Consider the following 21,764-nt stretch of genomic DNA (forward strand, 5'->3'; position numbering starts at 1 on the left):
AAAAAAAAAAAAAAAAAAAAAAAAAAGGGGGGTTTTTTTTTTCCTTTTTTTTTTTTGCAACGCACACATTGCTGAGAGGGTGATTATTGATTCCTGCTTCAATTCTTATTCATAAATAATCACAAAATTTGTCTTGCGGTCACTGCCAGTGCAACAAAAATTCAGCAACCAGCTCAATTTCTTTTCCTACGAGGAGAAACTTCAGCTTCGAGACGCTTTATTTCTTCATTGATGTCCTGCAGATTGATTCCTCTAGATTGCTGTGTCCTATCAGTAGCATTGTCGCTTATCAAGCTTGCGAGATGCTTCAGACATGAAAGATACTCCGCCTTAACCTCGCGAGCATCGGAAATTGACCTCTCAGTCCCAAACTGCAAAGCAACGTAACCAAAAAGTGTGATCCCTCTTCAGCAAATGAAAAAAGATGAATAAGATGCCAAGGATGACAAAATATTACAAACGTTTTTTCTGTTTTCTTTGAAAATGTTGGGGAAAGAAAAGAAAACAATCCATTATGTGTGTTGTAATTTCTATTGAAAATACTGAGAAATATATATAGAAAGATATATATGTGTGTGTGTGTGTGTGTGTATCATATATGTAATGCAAACTTTGGATGATTACATATAAACTGACTTGCCAATGAGTGTAGAATACAAGACAATTAAGCTTTGCTGAATTACTTCAAGTAATTGATTTACACAAGAAATCAAAAGGCAATTTCATGTACACTTGAGAAATCATTTCTACTGCCCAGACTAAAAACAATTAAGCAATGTAGATTCTGTGCTTAAGGTCCCACAAAGCCTTGCTGAATGGTAATAATAAACACAAATGGATCGAAAACTAGTCCGAAATCAATATATAACACGGAGATAAAGCTTTTACGGTAGTCTATAACTGGAGTGACCTAGTCTTTTTATCAAAGAGAGGAAAAAACATCATGACTATCCTGGATGGTGTCGATCATTGTTTCGAAAGAACCTGATTTAGTAAAAGATGGGGAAAAGATTTACTCTTTTGTAAGCAGAAATGCATCTTAACAGTGCATTTTCAGCCTCAACAACAGATGAATGCCCATCCTGCTACATAATGGAAACGTACCAGTTAGTCAGCTAGTCAGAAGAAAATAATCATAGACACAGAGTCGTTTGGAAAATAAAAGTGGTGTAAGCAGAAAAGCGTCTTATTTGCAGATGCTGCAGGCTCAAAAGTGTCGATAACAGATCTTTGGAACTTGAAAATCTTTGAACTTGTTTTTCCATAGAAAAGTTAAAAACAAATATTCAAATGAAGCATTAGAAGATTTGAATTCTAACCGTCAACTCCCGTAACTCTTTCTTTGTTATCTCCAAGAACCCAAGGGCGTCAAATGATTGCAACTGCAAACAATGGATAAATCCAACTTAGCATGGGAACGTCACAAGCACTATGATGCAGGAATTGCTAGCTCGATAAATTGATGATTGTTTCGCTTTCTTTAGATGCTCTCAATAGCCAGATTTAGCTCCACAGAAACATGCGGTAAATTGGCATCTGTTTTTCCAGCGTTTATTCTATTGAAGAAATACTCGTCTAAAGAAACCAACATTGGAAAAGGTACAGAACAGAGTCACTTAAAATATTCTGTTATATACTAGAAAAACAGGCAACTACATATAACACATGCACACACACACATCGCATTCTTCAAACTGCTGACTATCTAAATGTTAGGTGCTATTGATGAAGAACCAGACTAGGTCAATAAAAATTCAAATTGTATAGTTCTCTAATAGGATATGTTTTATCTTTAGCGCTTAATTTTTTTTTTTTTAGAATTTAGAATTTAGTTTAAGTTATCTTATTGTAGTATGATACAAATACCATAGTTGTCTTAGTTTTTACTCCTCTTAAGTTCTTGTTCTCCCTCTAGAATCCTCCGTTTCTCTCTTTTGGTTTTATCTCTCCCCATAGTGATTCCATTTCTCATATTGGTTCTACTTTTTATCTCGGTCCTACATCAGCTTTGCTTGAGAGTGGCGACACCTACTACGTGTATTTTACATATTTTGAGTCTGATATTAAGATATTTATATAGCAAATAAAAGAATTATCATAATTGTTAAATTCTTTTGAAACAACAGAGAAACTGACCAGTATGACTAATGCTTCACGTCCATTCTTTTTAGCTCCTTCGGATTCACTTTGCCTCTTCCCCCTTTGTTTCATCAATTTATCCAAAAAAATTTGTGCAATCCTACATGGAAAAGATAATTATTCTAAGATTTTATGCAACAGAAAAATGAATTCCAATAAAAAAATATCTTGAATCAAATTATGACACTTTCAAATTATTAATTATTATTATTATTATTATTTTTTTTTTTAAGTTTCACATATGATTAAAAGAAAGGTGTAGAAATAGGGAGGAAAAAGAAATGAAAAAAGAGAAACAAAACATTCTGAAATGTTACCGTCGACATTAGAATATCTTCCAATTGCTCAGTAACAAGTATTGCTACGGTGTGGGGCTTATGCACCCAACCCTCGTGGGCTTATTGGCATCAAGTATTCTTTATTCTACGAATTTAACTGGTTTGTATTTAATATTTATTTAGAGGGCAAAATGAACCTTTTTTAAAATTTGGGGGAATTAGAGTACATAGATTAGGAGAAATTTATGAATTTAATCCTTTCGTGTTTTTTTTTTTTTTTTTTTTCATTTGTGGAAGAAAGCTTGTCCTTTTCTCCTCTTTGTACTTTTCATTCTATTAACAAAATCTTTGGGTGCGTTTGGAATTATTTTCAAAAACATTTCTACACGTCTTTTAAGACACAAAAATGAAAACGGTCTAAAAAAACAATGAGAATGATTTTTGTGAAAAAAGTAAAAAACAATTTAAAGTTATTTTTTCTTTTCTGCTTTCATTTTCTACTACTTATCAACAAAGTTATATTAAATAATTAATAAATACATATACTTAATAACTAATAAATAGATAGTAATTACTTAATTATTAATTAAATATTAATTTATTACTATTAAGTTTTAATTTTATTAATAAAATAATAAATAATATAGTAATTAATTATTTAGTTAAAGATTAATTGCCAAAAATTAATTATATAACATATTAACATAATAGGTTATTAAATAAATAATTAATATATCAATCATATATTATGTTAATTATAATCTATTAATTAGTAAATAGTTGGTAAATAAAAATAAATAATAATTATTCAATTAATAATTAATATTAAACTATAATTATTAATATGTAATATACTAATCAATAATAATTAATAATTGATAATTAGTAATAATCATTATAAAAAGAAAAATTACCAAAAATTGATCATATGATATATCAAATAATAGATTAGTTAATAAACATTAGTAATTAATTAACTAAGCCCCCGTTTATTTCACCGATTTAAGTTTTATTACAGTAAAAAGCACTCAGAAAACTTTAGACGGACCGCCCGCCCAAAAAAATCGATTTTGAGCCCGACTCGACCCACCCGAATTTTTCAAGCCGCCCACCCGAGCCTGAGAAGGCCCGTGGATGGGCCGCGAGCCTTGTTTTGGCTATATATATATTTTTTTATGTTATATACTATTATTTAGTAATTGCATTTGTATATAAATAATTATTAAGTTATTTTGTGTTAAAATTATATAAAAATTAAAATCAACATTCAACACACATTATTAACACAATTTAATAAATTAATTTTGTATATTAATTTTTAAATTCGTAATTCATTATTGTCTCATTAAAAACCTTACCAAGAAAAATCCAATTAGGATAAAAACTTGGTAAGGAAAAAAGAGTGCAATCATTTTGTTATGAATTACAAATTTTACAAAGTCTAAATACACAATTACAATGTTGAAAATAAATACATATTTACAAATTACAATTTAATTTGAAGCCGAAAGATTGTCTTCAAAATTAAATGTCGTTGATCGGCACGATCCCAATCCTTAATGCAGACCAAGGCTTCAACAATGTCCATTTGCAATGCGTTTTAGCGTTCCTCAAGTATTCGTCCGGTCATGTTCGGATGAAACAGTGGAGACTGTGATCAAAAAAATATACATTGTCATTCGAGTTAGGATTGGCCAAGTTAATGCTCGTGTCCTCCACCATTGAACTAAATTGAACAAATCTCTACTACCGTCAACTACTAAGCTCTTACTAAGCTCGTTGAAGCCCCTGCCGTCGCTACCTATTGATGAAGATCCACTTTCAGCTTCTGTTTGAGTCGTCTTCTTCTTCAACATTTATGAATGAATGCGGGTTTTCATCTCTTTGTTACGGTTCCTGTACTCCATAGTTTGTGTTTTTAAACCTATTTTCATATTTACTATAGAGAGAATATTTTTGCCTTTATTGTCAGAAATTGGTCAGAACAATTGATACCTAAAAATTCACCTAAGTTTTCTAAACAGTCTAATTTTAATCTAAGATAAAAATAGTACCGAAACCATAAAATATTGGTAATTTATACCAATATTTTTTAAATTTCTTTTCCATAAAAGCGATAGGAACTCCTAGAATTGGGTCCGCCCTAAATTCACTAAATAAAATACTAATTCTAAAAAGTTTACCTAAAGTTAAAGGTGATGTTGGGTAATATGTTACACTAAGTTTTAAAGTAACTTCATGAAACCTACCTAAAACTTAATACAAAGTTTTAACAATTCGCTAATCATATAAATTTATATGTCCTACTCCTAATTTTGCACTGATATAGTTTGTTATAGCATATTTATAGGGGAGGCATTGTTGAAGCATTATATAAGATGAGTTCCATCTTACAGGCATATCTAGGGCTAACGCTCTAGGAGTTAGATTTAATACTTGTAAGAACCTAAACCAATATTGTTCTCTTTGATTACTACCTTGAATCCATGCAATACTATCTATAATTCTTTTAATGTTAGCAACCATTGATTTTAAACCAGATTTAACTACTAAATTAATTACATGGTACGCAAAACGTTGGTGAAAAATAGTACCATCACCGAAGAAACTTAAATCATTTTCAAAATATTCAATTGCTTTAATATTTACACTAGCATTATCTAGTGTTATAGCCATCACTTTATATCTTAATCTATATTCATCAATTTTATTTAAAATTATATTATATATTAAATCAGCGCTATGTGATCATAAAACACATTTAAAACCTAATATTCTCTTATCTAAATCGAAGCCTTTAAAGTAATGTCCGGTTATAGATAAATAATCTTTGTTGGCAACAGTATACCAAATGTATGCCGTTAACGCAACGCAACCGCTAGTAGAGTGTAAAATGTTTATTAATGCTTCTTTTTCTTGTTTAAATAATTTTAACAAATCTTTCCTAAGAGTAGTTTTTGAAAAAAACTGTGCATTAAGATTGTGTACAACTTTAATATATCGCTGCCAATTACGATGCTTTACAAAACTAAATGGTTGATCTAATGCATCTATCATTCACGCAACTTCCATACGATCTACTTGCGGATCATATTTCCAAATGGTTAGACCACCGATTGTGCGATCAAAAGATAATTGTGTTTGGCGGAGGTCAGCTCCGCCAATTTGGCCACGCTTTTAAAGACACTTTTCGTAGTGTCCTCTCAAGTGTGTTGTGAATAGTGTCACCTTATAATTTAGAATAGCAATATTTACATTGAGCTATGTGTTTAGTGTTTTAGTCATTGTCGACCTCCTTAATTATGTTGAAGTGATCACAAACTATCAAGGTGCGCTTGCATTTCCTCTTAGAGGTTGCAACACTTGCAGACGCAGTAGCACTTGCACTCGCCTCTCCTCCACGCCCACCACCATTGCGACCACGACCTACAGTACGTCCACCACGGCTCAGATTTGTAGGTTCTTCAGTTGGTTGTCTTTGCGATTCTTGCGTAATAAATTCATTAGTAGAAAATTACCCTTCAATATGAATATCACCATAACTGAAAGAATCCATTATAAAAAATAAGAGTGATTCGAGGGAGAGAGAGAGAGTTTTAGGATATTTGTGATAGTTATTAGAAAAATTGTGAACGGGATTTGAGAGATTGAGAGAGATTGAGAGAAATTGGGTGAGAAAAATGTGTGGGGAATGATGGGGTATTTATAGGAAAATTTTTTGGTTAAAAAATTATTTTTTTCCCCGAAATGAGGATCAAACAGCTACTTTCAATTTTTGGCGGGTCGGGTTTAGGCTGAAATTCGGGCAACGGTCAAAAAAAGAACCGTTGGAGTCGGGCTTTCAGACGGCAATTCAGGTCGGGCTTCAACAGTCAAAAATCTAGCCGTTGGCCGGGCTTCGGGTTAGGGTAATTCAGGCCGGAGGGAAAAAAAAAATCCAGCGTTCGGCGGTTGAGGGAGTCTTCTTTCGGCGGCGGGCTTTGACGATGTCGTCTAAATTTGGGCAGCCGAAATTCCTCCTTGGACAGGCAGCCTTATGGGCCTGTCCGCCGGCCTAAAGTTTCACCACTAGTCACATCTAATTTTTTTACTACAGTAAAAAAACTCACATAAAGTCACAATGCTAGAACTTTGGGCCGGCAAGCCTACCCGAAGCCTGAATTTTTTGAGCTCGGAGGGCAGGCCCATAAGGCCACCCGTCCATCCAAGTTCCATTTTCGGGCTCGGGTTGCCTGAAAATGGATGAATCGCCGTCGTCCGCCACCGAGAGAGCGTCGAAAAAAAAGCGTCGTCCGCCGAAATTTTTTTGAATTTTTTCACTTCGGCCCGACTTGCTCGAATTGCCCGAAGCCCGACCAACAACTATATTTTTAACAGTTGGCAACTGACCCGACCTGACTCCTACGGCTCTTTTTTTTACCATGCCCGATTTTCGGCCCGAACCCAACCCGCCGAGACAAAAAAATGGTAATTGGATCCGAATTTAGGGAAAATTTTTAATTTTTTAGCCCAAAAATTTTCCTATAAATACCCCTAATTCCCCACACAATTTTTTCACTCAAACTCTCTCGATCCCTCTCAATCTCTCAAATCTCTCACATAATTTTATCAAAAGCTATCACAATATCCTAAAGTTCTCTCTCTCAAATTGCTTTTATTTTTTATAATTGATTCTTTTACTTATGGTGGCATTCTTGTTGATGCCCAACACAGTGTGAAAGAAGAGCAATTTCCTACTAATGGAATTATTACGCAAGAATCGCAAACACAACCAACTGAGGAACCTGCTAATCCGAGTCGTGGTGGATGTACTAGAGGTCATGGTCGCAATGACGGTGAGCGTAGAAAAGCAATGAGTGCAAGTACTACTGCGTCTGCAAGTATTGCAACCTCCAAGAAGAAATGCAAGCGCACCTCGACAGTTTGGGATCACTTTGACACAATTGACGAGATCGACAATGACGGTAACACTAAACATATAGCTCAGTGTAAATATTGTTTATCTAAATTACAATATGACACTATTCACAACACAACACACTTAAGAAGACACTCTGAAAAGTGTCTTCAAAAGCTTAGCCAGTTCGGCAAAGCCAAACTCCGCCAAACACAATTATCTTTTGATCGCACAATCAGTGGTCTAACCACTTAGAAATACAATCCGCAAGTAGATCGTGTGGAAGTTGTGCGAATGATAGCTGCATTAGATCAACCACTTTGTTTTGTAGAGCATCCTAATTGGCAACGATATATTAAAGTTGTACATAATCATAATACACAGTTCACTTCAAAAACTACTCTTAGGAAAGATTTGTTAAAATTATTTAAAAAATAAAAATAAGCATTAATAAACCTTTTACACTCGACTAGCCATTGCGTTACGTTAACGGCAGATATTTAGTATGCCGTTGCCAATAAAGATTATTTAGCTGTAACTGGACATTACTTTAAAGGATTCGATTTAGATAAGAGAATATTATATTTTAAATGTATTTTAAGAGAATAGGTTTAGAAACACAAACTCTAGAGTACAAGAACCGCAACTATGAGATGAAAACCCGCATTCATTCTTGAATGTTTTCGGGTTGAAGAAGAAGAAGAAGACAACTCAAATAGAAGCTGGGAGTGGATCTTCATCAACAGGTGGTGACGGTGACTTCAACGAGCTTATGACGTACCTCAACGAGAGCTTAGTAGTCGATGGTACTAGAGAATCGTTTGACATAGTTCAATGGTGGAGGGCACGAGCATAAACTTGCCAGTCCTAACTCGATTGGCAATGAATATTTTTTCGATCTCAGTCTCCACTGTTTCATCCGAACAAGCCTTCAGTACGACCGGACGAATACTTAAGGAACGCCAAAACGTATTGCAAATGAACATTATTGAAGCCTTGGTCTGCGTTAAGGATTGAGATCGTGCCGATCAACGCTTACATGATACAATTTCACCGGCAAGTCAAGAATAGATCGATGAATTTAAAAGATTAACATTTAATTTTGAAGACGATCCTTCAACTATAAATTAAATTGTAATTTGTAAATATGTATTTGCTTTCGATATTGTAATTGTAATATTTAGACTTTGTAAGTTTGTAAAATTTGTAATTCGTGACAAAATGATTGCACTCTTTTTTCCTTACCAAGTTTTTATCCCAATTGGATTTTTCTTAGTAAGATTTTTAACGAGACAATCATGAATTACAAATTTAAAAATTAATTTATTACATTGTGTATTTGTGTTAATAGTGTGTGTTGATTTTAATTTTTATATAATTTTAACACAAAATAACTTAATAATTATTTATATATAATTATTAAATAATAGTAGATTATATATAATATACCAGGCCCGCGGCCCATCCATGGGCGTTCTCGGGCTTGGGCGGGCGGGCGCAGGCGTCGGGCTCAAAATCGGATTTTTCGGGCCGTGTCCAAAGTTTCAGCACTAAAATCACATTTCAACTCGAATCAACAAACTAAACGACCCTAATTATTTAATTATGTAACTAAAAGTCCAGTATAATAAAAGAATCTTTAGTGAAACATAAAGAAAGTCGCTCATAACAAAAGAATAAACAAACCTTATGGAATCATTTAAACGATCTTTTGCCCTATCAAGCTCAGCAATTGCTTCAGAAGTATCCGTCTTTCTTAGTCTGTTGGCCTTGAGCATTCCCAACCTAGCAATATGAAGCATGTTTTCACCAATCTACGAATAGAGAAAGATATCATTAACAAGACATTTTTGGGAGTAGGATGGTGAATAAAAGGATAGCTATATATTTATAAGTTCGTTTGTTGAAAACGCTAACCTGAATATGATCATCAGGAAGTAATGTTTTCCGAGCATCAAGACACCTGAGGTGGGGAAAAAGAGAAGTAAGAAGGAGGAGGAACAATGATCTGAAAAACTCAAAATCCCCAGTTTTATTTTAGCTTTACCTTTCAAGAAGCTCTTGTGCTTCCTTTAAATTCCCCGCTGCTTGTAGGGTCAGGGCCAACCCTTCTGCAGCATTTATCGTCTCCAACGAACTCCATCCCTACCTCAACGAAAATTACTGAGGTAAATAATTAATAATAATGAATGGTAACTGCAAATGGTCAAGGTAATAATATCACATGGAAAAGAAAATAATTTGCCAGATCCAAGCTGAAAAACGCTTAAAAGGAATCTAATTCTAATGTTAAAAAAGTTTGGAAGCCCCCCTACTAAAATAACTAACAAGTTTCTAAAAGAGGAACTATGGTGTGAGAAACATCTTGAATAGTGAAAACAAATCTCAAATCACTAGTATAGAGGATCAAAGTAAAATATAAAACAAACACAGGTCCAAAGTGGTGACAAGCCTTCCTTAAAGAAATTCTATGAAAGATGAGGGAAGAATTTTGTGCATTATTTGACATCTATATATCCAACTCTGCAGTGATATCATATTATAGAACTTCTTGTGGCTGCAAAATCTATATTTTTCAAGCATAAAATTCGAAAAAAAATAAAGTATGGAAGAGAAAATCACATGGTTCAACCTTTGTTAACTCCATCGTATGCAGGATCTTTCTCTGTATATTCTCGACCTCCCTAAGGCGATTTGTTTTCAAATATATCTAAGAAAACGTTAACCATTAAACTGTAAGGCAAGACTTATACTCAGTATCAGGTCCCAGTATACAAGAGAAGATATATAAATATGTTACTAAATAAAATGCAGAAAAAAGTATGGTTTTCTGGAGGCATACACAAAAAGTAACATCCTCGGACAAAATAGAATCTATTTGACCTTTAAATGAAACTATGACTTGTAAGAACACCATAGATTGAAATAAGGAGTTCTTCAAGATCAAAAAAGGTCAATGAAGAAAAAAGGGCTACAATCAGAGCTAATTCTTTTATCCAACTGAAAACTTTTCTTTCAAGTGCAAGTTTCAAGAGATAATGAACAATTCTTTATTTACAGTTCACAAGTTTTAGCTTATCATCACTCTTGACACCGAACAGTCAACAGAATTTCCACCCTAGCAAAAAAAAAAAAAGCAACATTTCTAATATATCCAAGCGATATCGATTAAAGACAATAAAACCTGAGCAAGATAGCGCAATCTCCTGAGGTACAAGATTGATTCCTCTTGGCCGCGTTCCTAGAAACTCAAACACTTGGCACCGTCAGCAACAAAAGCAATAAATTGGAAGTGCAATTAAGCGCTATTTCTAAGCCACATAGCTCCACACCTCTAGTATTCGGATAGAATCCAGAATAAGGGCCTCCGCGTCCTTTTCTTTTCCTTGGAGATACAGCACCTGCGGGTAAAGTTCCATTTCATTGTACAAGGTGTATAAATGAAAGCTTGTTTGAACAGCATGAAAATGAGAATGCCTCAGAATCAATCGAAGAATAGACTAAACATGCTGCAGTATCTACACAATCTGCATGGCCAAGTCCCAAACAAAACAAAACAACAATGTTACTAAGAGTTGAATAACAGAAGATTTAAGAAACTACCATTCCAAGATGATACATGGTATCTGCATAATCTGTATGGCTAAGTCCCAGAACACGACCCTTTATCTGAATGATCATAAGAAGATTCAATGACGTTGGGAAATAGAATCATAAGATAACAGCGTAGGAGCCCACATTATGTAAACATATGGCTGATACCTTCAGAGCACGCTGTCCAGATAATCACCAAGAAGACAATAAAGGGAGGAGCAAAAAAGAAAAGAAAAAAAAAACGTGAAACATGTCAGCAATCAGTACCAGAAAATAAGAATAAAAAAAGCCATTTAACAACAATGCGAAAGCTATAAATTTCTATACTTATGATGGTGGAGGCATTTCACTAGAGAAAGCAAAAGGAGAAGTAGAAGATTCATAAGCAACATGCGCATATGAGAATTCCACCTTAATGACTTAAAGTATCTTATACTTTGGAAATAGAAAAATGCAAAAACATAAGGTGCTATCAGAAGAAAGAAATGAAATGCTAAAACTAAAACGTAAACTCCAAAATAACGTCATTAAAGATCAATATACGTCCACAACTTAATTTCCCAGTTGTTATGGTTAATAGTGAAGAAGATTAATGTTAATAGTGAAGAAGATTAATGTTAACAGTGAAGAAGATTAATGTTAATAGTGAAGAAGATTAATCTTAAGACATAATTTTACAAATCAAACTTCCAAATTATAGAAGACATGTATTGTTCATCAAATGTATTTTTCCATCACCTCATAGAAGTTGCGAGCTTCTTCCAGCTTCCTCTGCACTAGGTAGAATTGCCCAAGGTTGTGCAAGGCAGAACCGACTCTTGAGAAAAATGGATACAGTGCCAGGACAAGAAATTAACAATACAGCATGTAAATGGAGACAATTGCTTAGTTCTCTAGAACATAAAAAGCAAAATCCTCTGACGAAGCAAAGTTATTACTAGCATACTTTTGTCTTCCCCTTTTTTTCCTTAATACAACCCATTTTTTTACGAAATGTTTTAAAAGTAACAACAGGATCTGGTTTAAAAGTAGCCAGCAACAATTCAAATACAATACATGGAAAGCCACTTTAGTATCATAAAGAAGTGAAGCTCTCTCTCTTTTACACTTTATTGTAATTGTATCATACCGTATATCGTCACGACCAACTGTTTCCTCTAGTATATTAATAGCCTCCAAATACAACGGCTCTGCCTTATCAAATGCTTTAATCACTCTATACAGCTCTGCCTGAAGAAATAGAAAGAGGATACGACAACTCCATAACACAGACAATACACCACACAAGTAAAATAAGCAAATGCCCTTCAGTAGGAAAGGTTTAAAAATAAATAATAAAAATAAAAAAGAAAAAGTCTAAATTATAAATCACTCTGTTCAACTATCGTTAAAAGTTAAAATGAAAGATACTAACTCCAGTGCCAGCGTAACGCCGAGAAGGGTAACCAATGCCAGATTAATTTAGTACTCTCACAAACTCCACTGCCCAAATCCCCTAAAATAAAAGAGACTCGCATGTGCAAGGAATAACCCATCTAATACTAACAAAAGTCTGTGTCAGAAATCTACGGCCAATTGACAATAAAAAGACACTTTCTACCAAAATATATACATATGTATAAGAGGCCTTTCTGACTAGAAATCTAGCAGACACTTTTATTTTAGAAGGGTACAGTCCAACACGGAATCTGAGGAGCTACATAACCAGTACTGAGTGAGTGTCTTTTTTTTTTCCTCTTAACATTACTTCTTAGATGTGGATAGAAATCACGAGACATCAAAAAAAAAAAAAAAAAAAATCATGAGACAAACAAAAAATGGAATATAAACTTAATAAACCACAACGAATGGTTTATTTATTTGACCAATTCTTAACATATTTTGCACCTGAAAAGGAAACTTTTTTTTTAGTAAATAAAACCATTTCTGCTTGTTTGAAAGTACCATGCTTATGTGTATTCCTCTGGTTCTGCAATATCATAACAATATTTAGGAGAAATGAACAAGGTGACCAGTTCCATTACTAAATTCGATGAGCATATAGTGACAAGAATACCAGATTGTTGCATGCTGATGCGACATGTGGATCTCTCTCCCCAAATCCTTCTTTTGCTTCTTGCAGCGCAGAAAGGAAGAACCCTTCAGCTTCTTTCAGTTTTCCCTATATAAGAAGAAGAGGAAAAAACTAGAATAAAAATCAAAGAATTCAAACAAAAACAAAACAAAAAAGGCATGCACATGGACAATAGACGCTTGCCTGCAGAAATAAATCTCTAGCATGATCCGTAAAAACCCTCCACTTAGATGTATGTATATTGGATACAACAGAACCATCCTCAATTTTTTGTAGTCCAATTATGTCAGCCCCTTCTGCGACATTTTTAAGATTTTCTTCTGTTGACACTTCTTTAGCTAAGATGGGGCTCGTATTTATTCCCAGAACTATTGCTGCATACATATGAGGATAGTATCAACCCACATTGCAACTTTGAAGTTCAACAAGAATGGGCTGCACACTCCCCATAAGATTTACCACCTAACACATTGGTGTGACTAGCTATTTGCTTTGCCAACTGGAAATCGTGGCTCATTCATTTCGCAATTCAAATGTCCAACAATCCTACAATCTTTACGACTTTAGAAGTTCCGAATTCAATTCAATAAAAGCACTCAAAGCCTATATGAATTCACGATTTAATCATATAACAATAAATTGTAAGATGAACTATGTGATATTTTCCAAAAGTCATATTCACATATTCCTTAATATAACAACCTTTCCCTCAATAGTCAACAACGCAATTATACTCTCCTAAATAAAAATTATAACTACAAACGAAAGATCGACGAGAAAGTGTATCAACCAACCTGAAATCATAGAAACATATATGGAAATATCAAAAGAATAACGAAAAACCATCCTAAAACCAAGAATCTCAAATTTTAATATGTAGTTTAATACCTAGCCTACAATTGACACAAACTACTTATAGCATAAGCTAAAATTTGAGCTAAGGTTTCCATTGCAGTGAGAAAAGCTTAGGGTCCGTTTGCTTCACGCGTTTAAGTCAGTGATTCTGAGTTATTGACGGGAACTTTGTAAGAGAAGAAATTTTCAAAGTCAAATTCTTTGTGAGACGAAAAAGATTGTAATAAAATCAGAATCAGAAGTTTGAATACATCTCCCAAACACCCCCTTATTCTCCTCAAACTGCGACAATGTCGCGGTATTAAGGTTGATTCCTGGATATAAACACTAACCCTGTTACTTCAACATTAAGAGTTATCATTTTTTTAGCATAATGAATTATCAAAATTCAAATTGAAGTTCAGGAGCATTTTATGGGGCAACTGTATAATTTACAGCACTTTCAGGAATTACATATGACTCAATAACCAAAAAAAAAAAAAAAAAAACCTACTAATTGCGCAGAAAATTACTACGAGATATGATCGCAAAAGTCAAGAAACAATCAAAACCATTTTACGAAATATGTATATATAGCAGAATTTTAAAAAAAATTTAAAAAAATCTACCTTAAGAACCCAAAAGTGCTATTGTGGACGAGAGAGCAAAAAAAAAAAGTATTTTACCTGCATTTGCAGAGAGAAAAGGCCACAGACGATGAGGATCACCGTGATTGAAACTCCGATTATAATCCTCAAAACCACCTCCATAACAAAGTTTCTTCTTTTCTGCAACAAAATTATCAAGCTTTTGAGAAACTGAACAATAATTTTTCTTTTTTCTTTTCCCTTCATACTAATTTGCTGCTTCCATTGTTGGATTGACCAAAATGCTTCACAAATTAGGTGTGAAAAATTCTCATAAATAAACAAAATGGAAGCGTGAATTTACGGGAGAGTTGAGACAATTGGAAGCCAAATCGGCTTCTGAAAAAACTGAATGCTGCTTGGCGAAAAAACATCTGTCTATGGAAACGACAATTACTTGCTTACAGAGAGATTTGATTGATAGATTTTATTTGTGCCTTAAAACCCTCTTCGGCCTCTGTAAGCTTTAAACCATCTTCCGTCTTCAGTTAGGCAAGTGTTCTATTTTTTTTTTTTTAAGACATTTTTGCCCTTTAAATTTTCAAGATTTTGAAAGTTTTCATCTAAATATTTAGGATGTGTTCGGCCGCTCAAAAAATTTTAAAAAAGACAACTCAAGTTTTAATTTTATTTAAGTTCATATTTTTTTAAGTTTAAACTCGAGTTTGGGACTAAAACTCGAGTTCAAGTGTCTCTTTCAACTCGAGTTCAGAAACTCAAATTCAAATTAATGAACAGTATTTTTTCTATTCTTAAAAATACTATAACTTTTTCGTTTTAATCCTGATTGAGATAATTTTTTTCTATGCGTTGACAATAAAAAGATGAATAAAACTCCACTCATATACCCTATTAAAATTTTTCACCACCATTAAGTTTTTATTAAAATACTATCTAAATACAAATTTAAGGGCTTGTTTTTTTTAGTGAAAAACTCAAAAAAATGCAACTCGAGTTACAACTTTATTTGAGTTCATGTTCTTTTAAGTTTAAACTCGAGTTCAAATTTGAGTTCAAACTCGAGTTTAGAACTAAAACTCGAGTTCAAGTTTCTCCTTCAGCTCGAGTTCAGAAACTCGAACTCAAATTAATGAACAATATTTTTGCTATTCTTAAAAATGCTATAACTTTTTCATTTTAATTTTGATTGAGATGATTTTTTTCTATGCGTTGACAATAAAAAGATGAATAAAACTCCACTCATATACCCTATTAAAATTTTTCACCACCATTAAGTTTTTATTAAAATACTATCTAAATACAAATTCAAGTTTTGACTCACTCAAACACAAACTCAAAAAGATTCTTATCTCAAACTATAACTCAAATGTACACAACCAAACACAAACTCAAGTTACAAGTTCAACTCAAGTTATAACTCAAAAATTATACTCAAGTTAAATTTCAAAAGAACAAGTCCTAAGTTTTGACTCACTCAAACACAAACTCAAAAAAAGATGCTTATCTTAAAACATAACTCAAATGTACACAACCAAACACAAACACAAGTTACAACTTCAACTCAAGTTATAACTCAAATTCAACTCAAAAACAACACTGAAGTCACACTCCAAAAGAGCAGGCCCTTAAAGTTCACATTTTACCTCCCATTGAGTTTATTTTACCGATTTGAGTTTAGAATTCGAGTTTTACTACAGTAAAAAGCTCTCAGAAACAGTCACATCTAACTTTTTTACGATAGTAAAAATCTCTCACATAAAATCACATCTCAACTCAAATCAACGAACTAAACAGGTCCGTAAACTTGTTGCTGCTACGATGTGTCGTGTTACTATCTCCATAATTTCACAAATGGTCCCTGAAGTTTACAGTTAATTTCATTTTAGTTTCTAACTTTTTAATTTCATTTTAGTTTCTAACTTTTTAAACGTTGCACAAATGGTCATCAAAGTTTTATTTTATTTCAATATCAATCATTCCATCAACTAGATGTTAAAATTTAATATAATATGTGTAAAATAGAGTCTAAATTTAAAAACAACTAAAATTTTAGGTCTATGTGTGGAAATTAAATTTTAATTTTTTGTATTGTTTTAGTCTCTAAACTTTACGTGTTTCCAATTTTAATCCATCATTTTTATAGATTCTATCAAATATTTAACACCAAACTAACGAAAGTAGGGACGGCAATATGGGTAAAGAAACGACAACACAACTCGAAAATGACACGAATTTCGCGGGTTAGAGTTGAGAAAAAAGATGTTCGGATCAGAATTAGGTCGACCTGAAATTGACACGAAAACACGGGTCAATTTTGAGTTGGACCCGTCTAACCCAAACGCAACACGAAACTCGTAAAAAACTAAAAAATACATATATTTTTTATTTTATTATGAACTTATAATATCATGATAGTTATACTCAAAATCTTATACTATTATTTGTTTAATTTCAATAGATGTGATTGTATTTTAGTGTGTTATGAATTTTAAGTTATTTCTAATATGTAAAAAACTAAATAAAAATATATAATTTTCATGTCAATTTCGGATTCACAGGTCAATTTCGTGTCACGGGTCATTTTCGTGTCGTGTCGTACCAACTCGTAAAGTGTTTGTGTCGTGTTTGTGTTGCAGTTTTTAAAAAATTTCGTGTCACGAGTCGTGTTTAGATTGACAATAAATTTAGAAAAAAATGATCAAAACACGACACGTGACACGAATTGTTACTCCTAAATAAAAGGATCGTGTTCCGTTTGTTAACTTTTAAATTAACAAACGGAAAACCAACAGTTGCATCAGGTGAGGACCTGATATCAATTCAATTTCAAACCCAATACAAATCAATCAATTTATTCAAATTTAATCCGAATCCAAACCAAAACATAAAAATAGCGCACATTACAACTATTTAACAAGTTGTGAAAAAGTATAAAAATTAAAAATTCTACAAATCAATTGCTTAAAACCGATATGTTTGGGGCGATTCTCCTTTTTTTACTTCAACTTTTTAATTTCTTAAATGGAATGTGTAAAACAGTAAAAGATGGTCTTTCTTAAGCATAATATTAGTTTTACTAAATTAAAAAATGTTTTCTTTTAAAAAAAAAATATTGAGTAAATTATCTATTAATATACTTAGTGGACGTTTGATTCATAATTATAATTCAGAATTATTCTCGTTTTACGTGTATTTTTTATAAGAGAAAAACACTATAAAAAATTATAAATCATAATTTAGAATAAAAAAAGAATACATAAAACAAACATCCTCCTCACCACAAGCTAACCAATATCAATAATGAATTTCAATTACTACCAAATCAGTTTCCTACCGAATATATATGTCAATCAGTGACCACTGCAATCGGTAATTTCTCAGAGAATAATTTGCTCAATATATTATCAAATAATGATTATTGATCATCAGTGCACTAGTATCCCTTTTTCCTCTCTCTGTTTATCTTCTCTCTCTCTCTCTCATTCTCTCCTCTGTCTCCGCCCTCCTTTCATGGAACTCTCTCGCTCTCACTTCCCTAAAATAGTAAAATGGCAAAACCAGAAAGATAATACTGATCTATTAGCGGACGTTTAATTTATAAATTTAGAATTATGATTCATAATTATTTTTAATTTACGTGTATTTTTTATGAGAAAAAATACTGTAATAAATTAAGAATCATAATTCAAATCATGATACGAATTTACCAACTAAACGAACCATTAGTAACACGGTGTTTGCAAAGAATGAGGGTAACATTTTGATCATTGACAAAATAAATAAATAAATAAATAAAAAGGATATGTAATTATGTATGGAACTATGAATTAGTGCACTTCCAAAAAGAATATCAATTGAATTATATATATATATATATATGGGATACATACACATCAAAATTTGGATTAAGTGTTCAAATTTCTCACCCAAAATTCCAAAAAGAGAAAAAATAAATAATAATAATAATAATAATAAAAGTAAAAGATCAAGTCGGCAGCACAAGTTATTTGATCTCCACACACTAGAAGAAATTAATACAGTTGATGAACGTCCAACAACCTCCACCGATATTTCAAGGACCAAAATTAATATACCAATATTGAATTTGTACTCTTCATCATGATCATCACCACTATCACCCGCGTGAATGCATAATATTATTCCACGGTCGACATGTCGCCGCCATAACAACCGGCAGCACACGTCGGCTGTCCTCCGTCTGCCGCCGCCGCCCGTTCCAAAAACTCTTCGCCGCCGTCTCCACCACGCCTTCCCTTGTGCCGCACATGGCCGCTGCATGCCTTATCCAAAACCCTCTCAAATTGACCATTTTCCTCAAATTCTTCTTCTTCTTGTTCTTCTCCATCACCATACTATGATCATCATCAACATCCGAGATTAATGCATCTTTTAGACGAAAATCTTGGTTATCTTTGTGATCATCACCATGATCACCGATAGAGTATTGATCTATTAGAGAATCTAGGCGCCGAGAAATACTTTGAATCTCATAAGCATCAAGGAGAGACACTTTATTGCTTTGCGGTTTAAAATTATCATCAATTAGAGGCAGCACTCCTTCCTTGGTTTTTGATCTCATGGCTTCTAGCTTGTAGCGAGACGGCCTAGGGACGTGACGAGGTCTTGCCGCGACATACTCACGGGCCGGGGTTCCATCCGATCCCGATCCTGATCCGTGCTGGTGCCACGCCCACGCTGCCGCCTTGACCACCGCCGACTCATCGGTGCTCCCTCTTGGCCTTCTCTTCTCCATGGAGCAGCTAGTTAGCTAAGAGGAAAGGGTAGCTAGATGGCACATGAATGATAATAATGGTATATAAGAATTTTGTGAAAACAATAATTCCACGTTTAAAGAATATGCAAGGCTATTATAATGAAATAAATATTATTTTTATGCCATTTAATTTTACTTGTGCGTCAGAGCCCGTACCGATGTCACATGTACATTTTGTTTAATGGCAACAAATTTGGGTCAATTAATATTCATTGAGGTGTTTGTCAAGAATTGAATAATAAAATTGTTAAACTGATATAGACAACATCGTTTCCAAGGGAAAATATGTTAGGTGAAACTTGTGGTACTCCAAGGAGAGATTTGTCCTTCTCTCCTTTGCATGTATTAATTAGCAATGTTCAAAGAGGAACATCATCGCGTCACGATCTTCATTTCTAATTATTGATCAGTGTATGTATATTGCGTCCTAACGTTAAACGACAGTTTGAAATGGACAATCATTCTATTAACTAACGGCTCATTTTTTTTTTTTTTTTTTTGTAATTATGTTCTTATCAATATGGTATTTTCTTAGGATGTGTTTTTTTTTCTTGGGTAGATTAAAAAATTCAAAGAGAGGGCAATATCATTATTAATATATTTTTTTTGAGCGTTTCTCCTGATAAAAATGTTCGTTGAACGTCCTATAAAAAGGTCCTACCTTAATATATTTTCTTTGAGCGTTTCTCAAACACTAATAAAAATATTTGTTCTTAATATATTTTTTTTGAGCGTTTCTCAAACGCTAATAAGAATGTTTGTTGAACGTCCTATAAAAAAGATCCTGCATTTTAAATGAAGAACGCATCAGTCCAACTACCTTTTAAATGAGGAACGCATCAGTCAAATCTCAATTCACAGAATGTTCTAACTATATAAGTGTACGTGGGGTATAATCCCAAGCATTCGGATGTGCTTGACTTGAATATATATGTATGTCTATTCGTCTTACGCGTGTTAATTATTTTCCCAATAATGTGCTTTAGAGGTGCTACGTATCCTATTTAAATACAAAATCTATTGGGCGAATGCGTTAAGCCATCAAACCAGTACAGATTTTTTTAGGAAAAAATAAAAGCTAAGAGAGAGAGAGAGTACTGATTTAGGAAAATTTCCATAAGTGTGCTTTGTTTCAATTCAATATTGACCTTAAAAATAAAATGAAAAACCAAAAAAAATAAAATGAAAAAATATATCTTATGTTTGGTAAATTGTCAAAAGATATGCACTCGTCAAAATTCCGGGTTTAAAGTTCGCAGAAGCAATCTATGCGCTTGTTGATTGTTGAAGTGCGTCTATCGTTTCTTTAGGTTGCTTCTTACTTGCCTTCGAGTTCATGTCGTTCGTTAAAAATTATTGTCAGTTCCTGACTTCCTGCAGTTTTTGTCGTACGGTCACGTTTCTTTTGTATATGTCGGTTCTTCTATTGACGTCGTTTACTAATACTATTGTCAGTTGATACCGTTTATATATTTTTTTTGTCGTTTGTCCCTCAAGATTTTTCTTTTCTATTTCGTTGTCATATATAGAAGTAATTGTCGTTTCTCTGCGAAATTATTGTCGTTTGTGCAATTGATTGATGTTTTTACCATGCGTGTCGCTTTATAAAGTTACTATATAGTATTTGTAGTTGATATCTCTTTTATTATTCATCAATGACATCTCCTGTGCGATCGCCTTACCTCCTTAGAGGTTTTGCACCTTTGCTTCTATAGTTTTAGATGGTATTTGGTAGGATAATTCGTGTCATTATTCGTAACTCGTTACAATATTTTTTCTCATAAAAAACACACATAAATTGATAATAATTTTAAATTTGTGAATTAAATGTCCACTTAAAAAACACCCTTTTAACGATTCTTCTAGCCTAGGATTAGCGGCCCAACCAAGTTGTAAATGACAAGAGTCAACAATGTTCTCTACCAGTTATTTTCTCCAACTTCTCGAAGAGCTCATGACAATATTCGTAATTTGATTATGTCTAGTAGAATGAATATAAGAAGATTAAGAGGGATAGACTAGGAGGGAGGAAGACTGTGAAAGGAAAAACATGATGTGACTTTTGGCAAAGCTATTTGTCATCATAAAGCGGCATCAACCTTGTATTAAGTGGGACATACACTTTCATCAAAAAAAAAAAAAAAAGCATGAAAAGTAAAATAAAAAAAAATGAAAAGTCAATGGGGGCGGCTGTCGGTCTCTTGGCCCTAAACACCTTTGTCACTGATGATAATATTTTATTGGTGGTCCTTCAATTAATTGATATTTTTTGTGTTTAAAATCTTTTTTTACATAATTTGAGTTATTTGAGTTATGATTTAAATTATATATGTGAGAGAAAAATATTGTAATAAAAAATTTAAATTTAAATTTTTATAGAAAAAAAACTGTAATAATATAACTTAATCATGAAATGAACATATCTCATAAATATTTTTGACACTTTTGTTGGGGAAAAAATATACATTTTTATTAGCAAAGAGAAGAGTAAAATAGAGATAAATGTTTTTGCATATTTTCTTTGGGACAATCCCTTAAAGGGACT

At 33.1% G+C, this 21,764-nt stretch overlaps 2 protein-coding genes across 7 annotated transcripts; both read right to left on the minus strand.

The window, feature by feature from the left end:
- Positions 1-83: 83 nt before the first annotated feature.
- LOC21388441 lies at positions 84-14,865 on the minus strand. Of its 6 annotated transcripts, none has more exons than XM_024170140.1 (18): positions 14,768-14,865; positions 14,503-14,604; positions 13,166-13,356; positions 12,965-13,069; positions 12,038-12,138; positions 11,647-11,725; positions 11,077-11,088; positions 10,918-10,983; positions 10,647-10,715; positions 10,499-10,555; positions 9,947-10,024; positions 9,362-9,459; positions 9,232-9,277; positions 9,001-9,128; positions 2,137-2,239; positions 1,320-1,382; positions 1,017-1,082; positions 84-371 (listed from the first exon to the last, which is right to left on the minus strand). In XM_024170140.1, the coding sequence occupies exons 1-18, from the start codon at positions 14,835-14,837 to the stop codon at positions 174-176; spliced, it is 1,632 nt and encodes a 543-aa protein (XP_024025908.1). In that variant the 5' UTR covers positions 14,838-14,865; the 3' UTR covers positions 84-173. The 6 variants fall into 6 exon arrangements, with proteins under 6 accessions (XP_024025908.1, XP_024025907.1, XP_024025909.1 ...); XM_024170139.1 differs by having other exon boundaries at positions 1,017-1,085; XM_024170141.1 differs by lacking the exon at positions 9,947-10,024 and having other exon boundaries at positions 1,017-1,085.
- A 3,694-nt stretch (positions 14,866-18,559) lies between these two features.
- Positions 18,560-19,198, minus strand: LOC21388442. The gene has a single exon (XM_010105160.1). The coding sequence runs from the start codon at positions 19,196-19,198 to the stop codon at positions 18,560-18,562; it is 639 nt and encodes a 212-aa protein (XP_010103462.1).
- Positions 19,199-21,764: the final 2,566 nt, after the last annotated feature.

Source organism: Morus notabilis, unplaced genomic scaffold (assembly GCF_000414095.1).
Source record: "Morus notabilis unplaced genomic scaffold, ASM41409v2 Scaffold94, whole genome shotgun sequence".
NCBI lineage: Eukaryota > Viridiplantae > Streptophyta > Magnoliopsida > Rosales > Moraceae > Morus > Morus notabilis.